At 36.7% G+C, this 7,747-nt stretch overlaps 1 protein-coding gene across 1 annotated transcript in view; it reads left to right on the top strand.

Moving 5' to 3' along the window:
• Positions 1-1,072: 1,072 nt before the first annotated feature.
• ascc3 (activating signal cointegrator 1 complex subunit 3) overlaps positions 1,073-7,747 on the top strand; it is a 64,593-nt gene continuing 57,918 nt past the window's right edge. The window contains exons 1-4 of the mRNA XM_088326234.1: positions 1,073-1,148; positions 1,435-1,561; positions 4,515-4,665; positions 6,664-7,214. Of these exons, the coding sequence (XP_088182360.1) occupies positions 1,472-1,561; positions 4,515-4,665; positions 6,664-7,214 (792 nt within the window). The 5' untranslated portion in view covers positions 1,073-1,148; positions 1,435-1,471. The remainder of the gene's footprint in view (positions 1,149-1,434; positions 1,562-4,514; positions 4,666-6,663; positions 7,215-7,747) is intronic.

Genomic DNA, 7,747 nt, shown 5'->3' with positions numbered 1-7,747 from the left:
TTTGCAAATATTAATGATTTTATTGGCCTTCTGATTCTGCGAAGGCTTTATAGATAGCATGTTTTACATTATCAATAAAATATCATTTTCTACCCGCTAATTTGCATTTGTGCATGTAGAATTTTGCTATGAGGATGACAAGATTGACGATAAAAGTTTATTTTGGCTTAAACTTATAGGTCTCTGAGTCATATATGACAAGTAAATATTTCCAAAATAGTTCAAACCCATGGTCAATCTTATAAGCTATAAAATGACAGATTTCAGACCAGAATTTTTCCACCTCCAAATAAATGTGTTACAGTTTCAGGGTCAGCTATACAAAATGTACATTCAGAATTAATATATTAGTTAAACCTTTTTGAAATATGCACTTTGGCCCTGTAAATCCTGTGAATTATTTTAAAAGACATGTTTTCTCACTTTGTTTCCTAACAACTAGAAATTGGCTAACAACCAGGTATATTTCCAGCAAATCGATTGATAATATTTCTTCCATAAATGCTTGACATATCGAATGCACACGTTATCCTTTTCACAATGATCTGATAATTCAGTTGCTTTGATAGCAATTGCTGGTCATGAAGATTACCCCAAACATACTGGAATCCACAAATGGTTTACTAAAGTGTTGCGATCCCTCACTAATTGATTATTTGGGGATATTGCTCCAGCAACGTTTGCATAGACACCAGGTAAATTGGGAAATTGTATATTTCAATTGATTTTATATACTGTAAGAGTACACGTGACCGAACCGATTAAATAATTGAGAAACCATCAAATATTGTAGTCAAGCCACTGTTGAATAAAAAATGATTTTTGTTTGAAACAAATATCCAGATTGTTCCATATCGAGTATTAATGCGGAGAGAAATTGTGTTTGAAAACAAGAGACCAAGAGAGAAAAGCCTATCGGGAAAGATTACGAGACTCCGTGGCATAACTCGAAAATTGTGTGACGTTTGCTACTTAGGTGGCTGGGTAGTGGAGTCTTTACCACTAACCATGAATGAAATTGGTGTTATGAAAACTACACTACCCACAATCCCTTACCCGGTAGAACTTTTGTTTACAAGTGTCTGCCTCCATGCCGGCTCTGCCACCCACTATATAACAGCGAATCCCTGATAAAGCTGTTTAGAAACGTAAGTTTTGCGTCGGAACTTGTGACAAATTTTGAAAACCTGTAATATTTTTCTAATAATCATATTTAAAGTGTTAAATGACGAAAAGGTGTCTATTTGGAGTGTACGAATACAGTCGAATTAGGGACAGCCAACACTCCTAGCTAACATTAGCCCGATTCGAAGTTTATTTTAATCAGTAAAGCATACTTTCCTGGCAATTACGCTCGTAATTTTAGTTGAAGTGGGTAAATTGTATCGAAGTTCAGTTGAAATGACTATCTTGCTCTTTTATCTGTGTCTGTAGACCAACTTGAAAAAAAGCATCGGTAGACGTGTGCAGAATGTCCCCTCCGCGACTGACAGGAGCTCTACGCTCCTTCTCGAATGTCACCAGAAAGGAGAACTTCGAAGAGAAGCTTTGCGATCTCAAGGTAAGTACACCTTGCAGCTCATTGAGAAAATATAACAATTTAGGTATACTTTAGCAATCGTTTTTGAGTATAGAAACATTAGGAAGATTAATTGATTTTCAAAAGTGGCCATCAAAAAATATCTGTACTCTCTGTGGTGCATAAATACTCATAGAGGCGACAAACTGAGTTGTAACTTATTCATATCAACATGGTTGGGACACACATTTTTCAAATATAATTCTATGAAATGATCTGCATTTATATAGCGCTTTTCAAGTCAAGACTTCCCAATGCGCTTTACAGTGTGCTTCACATTTCCCAATAGCGGCCGTGCAGCCATGCTTATTTGGGGTATTAGGGGTTCAGTGTCTTACCCAAGGACACTTCGACATGTAACACGGAGGAGTCGGGACTCTTGATCCCAAGATGAGCGCTCTACCTCCTGAGCCACTGCCGCCCCTAATAAAATGATCTGCATTTTATATAGCGCTTTTTAAGTCAAGACTTCCCAAAGCGCTTTACAGTGTGCTTCACATTTCCCAATAGCGGCCGTGAAGCCATGTAAGGCTCTAACCTGCTTATTGGGGGCATTAGGGGTTCAGTGTCTTACCCAAGGACACTTTGACATGTAACACGGAGGAGCCGGGATTCGAACTGCGATCTTTTGATCCCAAGAAAAGCGCTCTACCTCCTGAGCCTCTAGACGATGATGCACCGGGGCCAACACCTTAAACAAGCGCACAAGACTGAAAAATATATATGTTGCCTATGTTTTGAAAGATTTGAATTTATATCCATTGCATTGACTCATTCTGGAATGTAGTTGCTGCCAAATGTTATTTCACTATTTTTCATTGCACTGCTGTAACAATTCACTATTTTCATTGCCCCAATATTACAATGCACTTAAAGCTTAGGTCAGTCTCCAAGCACTACCTTGTAAATATTTGCCCATTTATCCTGACGTTCCTTTTATCTTGTTTTTCTCTTTTAAGTCTTGTTTGCGTGTTTATCCTGGAGTGCCATGTTTAATCTAGTTGTGAACAATTTTCACTATGTTGTTATCCAATACAAAAAAGACAATTCTAATTCTAATAAATAATCTCTATTCACTAAAAATATGTTCACATTGTACCTCATCTTTATGATTTTTTTTTATTGTGCCATTACATTTTTAGAATCAACTTCTGATTCCCACTGTGTCTTAAAAAAATACTGATTAAAATGTTAACAATACAAATCATACTACACTAATGAACCAATAAGAATAATTCTGAAGTAAACATGCATGTGTGCTGTTTTTTCTGGGACATTTCTGCATATTTAGGTTTTGGGGTGGAATGTCGCTGCGATTTATCTGGTTTGCAGCCTCATCATTGGCATGCCTCTTCTTTAGGATAGGGTGCTTGGGGTAATTCATTGGAGTTCCTATTTCAAGTCAAGTCAAGTCATTTTTATTTGTAAAGCCTTTAATCACAAATAGTCTCAAAGGGCTTCACAAGTTATTACATATACGAAGTTTAGGTTATTCATATGCTATAGAATAGAAGTGAGTTTTAAGCTTAGACTTAAACATGTCCACTGAGGCAACAGTTCAGATATCAGGGGGAAGAGCATTCCACAACACCGGTGCCCGGTTTGAAACATTCCAACACCTGTTTAATATCCACTATGCATTTGTGCAAATTATTTATTGCACAAAATGTAGTCCTTAATAAAAGAATCTGCACAAAAACTTACGTGCACGTGGCTTTTGGATGAAATTCATCAAATACGTTGAAATGCAACAATTTATATTCAAGGCTCATGGTACAAGTTTGATTTGTTTCTGAGACCATTTTCAAAAAGCAGTTTTATCGTTGACACAAACCATTTTTCATCAATGTAAATATACCATTTTTTTATAATGTGTTTACTTGACACCCACTCAATCAACAAAACAAATATATATTGTTGTGTCATTGTAATGTGATTGTGTGTGAACATGTAACTTAACAAATGAACCTTAAGAAACCAGATCGATACATTAAGAACAAATCTAATCATTTAATGCACAGGTGTCAAACAGGCGGCCCGCGGGCCAAATCAGGCCCGCTAAGGGATTGAATCCGGCCCGTGAGACAGCACTCAAAGAAGCACAAGAGAAAAATGAGTTGCAGGTTGAAATATGTAAACTACATGTTGCCAAAGCCAGGTGCCTCGAACAAAGACACTGTACTTGTATTTTTCTCTCTTTCCCTCAATGTCTCTCTCTCTCTCTCTTTCCCTCAATGTCTCTCTCTCTCGGTCTCTCTCTCTCTCTCTCGGTCTCTCTCTCTTTCCCTCAATGTCTCTCTCTCTCGGTCTCTCTCTCTCTCCCTCAATGTCTCTCTATCTCGGTCTCTCTCACTCTCTCTCTCTCTCTCTGTCTCTTTAACTTTCTGTGTCTCTCTTTTTCTCTTCCTTTGTTGCTCTGTCTCTTTCTCTCTCTGTATCTTTTTAACTTCTTTTGCTCTAACTTCCTTTTTTTCCTTTTCTCTCTTTTATCTTTCTCTCTTCCTACCCTTCGCGCTTTCTTTTCTCTTCTTCTGTCTTTCTATTTCTGTTTGGATTTATTTCTTCCGCTCTCTTTCTTTCCCCCTCTCTCATGACTTCTCTTTTTTATCTCTTTTGTCTCTCTTTGTCCCACCCTCCCTCTTTCTCTTATTTCTGTATCTCTTTTTCATTCTCTTTAATCTACTAGTCCGGCCCCCGACAGAATGTTTGTTCTATCGTGTGGCCCCAGAGTTAAAATGAGTTTGACACCCCTGATTTAATGGAATCAGTGAAATAATTAAAATGTTTTCATATCAGTCATGATTTGGTGATTTAATACTATTGTTTAGATTACAGTTTTTATTCACTACAAATGTGATTATTCACTTAAATTGCAGACCACAATGGAGGCGTTTTCTGAAATGTAATCCTGATTTTCTCTCGTGGCTTACTTTAGACTAAACGTCTGAAGAGACAGGCGCTGTTTGCAAAAGAAAGTCTCACATGGCAAAAAATCTTCCACTTCTGCACTGATCATCATGACAAAATGAAGCTCCATGCTGTACAACAGGAATTGAAGAACCTTCTTTTAGCAGCCAAACAAATAGGTAAATGCTGAATGCAAATACAGTACAAATATATTTGCTAAAAATGTTTTTACCACAGATTTCTTTTCATGTGAGTTGTTCGACTAATTTTCTTAATTTAGGGTGTAGATACACTCCCTATTCCTCAACAATTTACATTTTTAATATTTTTATCTCCCTTTACACCACCTATGTCAAAATCAAGGTCACCGGGCAAAATCTGGCCCACAAAAAAGGTTTTCTATGGCCCCTGAGATGATTTTGATTTACTATTGTATTAAAACACTAAGTATCATTGTGTATGTTTTTACTGCACGTTACTTCTTGAAGTAAGTGTTTTTTTTTGGTTCTTAGATGTTTGTACTTTATTGTAATTCAATATAATTTCCAATTCTATTTAAAAAATATATTTCAGCTGAATGAATGATAGAAAATTGACATTAGAATTATTTTCTTTGAAACAAGTTTCGCTCACTTATGCCAAAGTAGAAAGTAACAGTGAAGACTAAAGATGATGCCCGAATAATACAGCTGATATTTCATTTAATGTCCATGTACAGGTGTTTTTTTTTATACAAAACTGTATATATTTTGCCTGGTAAATATTTAAGATTACTGAAGGCCATAAGAAACTGTACCTTTATGTACTGTATCTGATCATATTGGAATATATTTGACGGTTTTTCATTGGGTTCAATTTTTGTTCGCTGGACTATATTGGCCATTTAAAAAAAAATCAACATTTGATCAGTCGGTCCTTTGTCTTGTAGCCTTTATTTATTTTTATTTGGCCCGCTGTCCGCTTAACTATAATCCCCTGCTTTACACCAAGACCAGTTTTTGGAAGATTATTTGAAACAGAGGTATCTGTGGTAAAAGTTATATTAAATCAGGGACTGGGAACCTTTTTGACCCAAACAGCCATAATAACAAAATATTTTATTTATTTATCTTTTTTTGTTGAGAGAGCCTCACCATATATTTTAAGACGAAATTAAAGAAAACCACCAAACCCGGTCTCCACACAAAAGCTATTTTTTTCCGTGCATTTTATTTCACTGTGTGACATCAGATGAGTTTATAAAATGTATGAAATAAGAATTATGCAAGAGCCTGTGTCCCATATCAACAAATACACTACTTTAAACTTGTGTCCCTCCGCAGTTACTTAAAATCGTTGAGGCTCATTTTGACCTTCATTTTTTCTGTAATAGTAATTCAGAACGAGCAGTTCTTTTGTAAAAATTGTTAAAGTACCTCATAAGAAAAGTTTCTTGCTGTACAGTATTTCCCTTCAGTGTGTGGGCGTGTAGGATAGAGAAGGAGGCATGCTTTGTGTGCAGAGATCCGCCTACCACTATCGCTCACCCAATTAAATCAGTCAACTCCTATCGCTCACCCAATCAAATTGCTCTGTGTAACTTGGCTGGCATTTTGGGGAAATACGTTTTTTTTCTGTGGGTTTTCACCATAATGGTCTCAACATTGAACATACGTTATTCAATGTAAGCTTCCATATAAAGGATTCCTTAGCGACACAGTCAAATTGGGGTCTGTTGGTGTGACTCCTTGACTGTACACTGTAGTGGGAACTGTGCTCTTTATATCACACTAAACTTACTGCCAGGGTGGTTTGTTCTGTGCATGTCAAATTTAGTGTAAGGTAAATCAAAGCTTGCCTAGCTCAATGAAATTTGAATAAGCAGACTTTTATTCCTAAACCATATGTACAGTACTCATGAAAAGAGCCATACATGGCTCCCGGGCCAAAGGCTCTCGACCCCTACTCTAGATGATTGGGTGAGTGGTGAGATTAAAAAGACCAAGGCTTTTAAATATGATACAGTTATATGTACTAAAAGTCTTCAAATGTGAAGATAAAAGACATCGTCGGCAGCCATGTTGTGGTGTCGGCATCTTTTGGGCACAGAAATAGCAGGAAATGTACAAAAGAGAGCAATCTTTTTTTCTGTAATTACCAATTAAAATTGTTTTTTTTTTTTTTAAACTTATTTGCAGTGGGGAGTGACAATGGTCAGGAGGCAATTGAACATGCGGCTGTCTTTCTCCTTGAAACGTTCATCAACAAAGAACATGTGGGCACTGAAGAGACTCGGGCCATTAAGCAGATGTTTGGCCCTTTTCCCTCTTCTGCTGCAGAAATGTGTTGTGCTTGTGTGACACGGCTGACAGATTTGCTTAGAGATTCCAAAATCGAGGAATTTATCCAATCTTATTGCTCCCAACACAAACCTGATCAAAGGTCTTCTTTTGGACGTAACATTGCCTTTTCCCATGAATGTTATATTCTCGATCCCCTGGAAGAATTCCCCAGCTCTGAATTCCATGATCAGAACAGAAGCTTGGATTTTACAAACTTTCTAAACAATCAACAAACTAGGATGAATACTGTCAACGAGAGAGAGAATTTGGTGAATGGGACTATCCTTAGGACAGAGGTGGATAAATTTGTAATGGAAGGAAATTTTTCATCGAGCGCAGAGGACTTATGTACTTCCCTATTTGAGATGCTGGCCTCCCACAGAAGCAATGATGAGCTGCAAAACGAGGTATGTACTTTTGCTAACATTTCCTTGGAAACATATGCTCTGGGACTATTTGTTTTACATCAGTTCTGAAATTTGGTCACAACAAAGCGTCTTTCATTGAGAATTTACAATAACAGCTGGTGCGGTAGCTATTCTTGTTAGCTTTAATATTTTTGGAAACTGCATCAAAGATTTAAGGTCTATCAAGTAACTCGTTTTGAGCGGGGGCATGATGCAAAATAGACATCTTTGCATCTTTTAGTTGTTTATTGGACATGGAGAAGGGTGTAATGTTGCTGTTCTCTAAATTTCAAGCTTTGGAAAAACAGTATTTCTCAATACCTGGCAACAGCTCTGAAGCATTGTTTTTCAATATTTTCAGATCCATCTCATTTTGAATGTATTTAAAGGTAGTTTTTAGGTGTGTATTTGAGCTGACTATGTACTGTCTCTGAAAATGTGAGTATTGTGATAGTTATTTATTCATTTGCACTTTTTAATTTTTGGCAGAACAATTTTCTGTGCAGAAAATCTGCATCCTAAATGTATATATT

The sequence above is a fragment of the Urocampus carinirostris genome, chromosome 2 (assembly GCF_059441175.1).
Source record: "Urocampus carinirostris isolate Australia breed hairy pipefish chromosome 2, RoL_Ucar_1.0, whole genome shotgun sequence".
Classification (NCBI taxonomy): domain Eukaryota; kingdom Metazoa; phylum Chordata; class Actinopteri; order Syngnathiformes; family Syngnathidae; genus Urocampus; species Urocampus carinirostris.
This window is presented reverse-complemented; position numbering and strand designations above follow the sequence as displayed.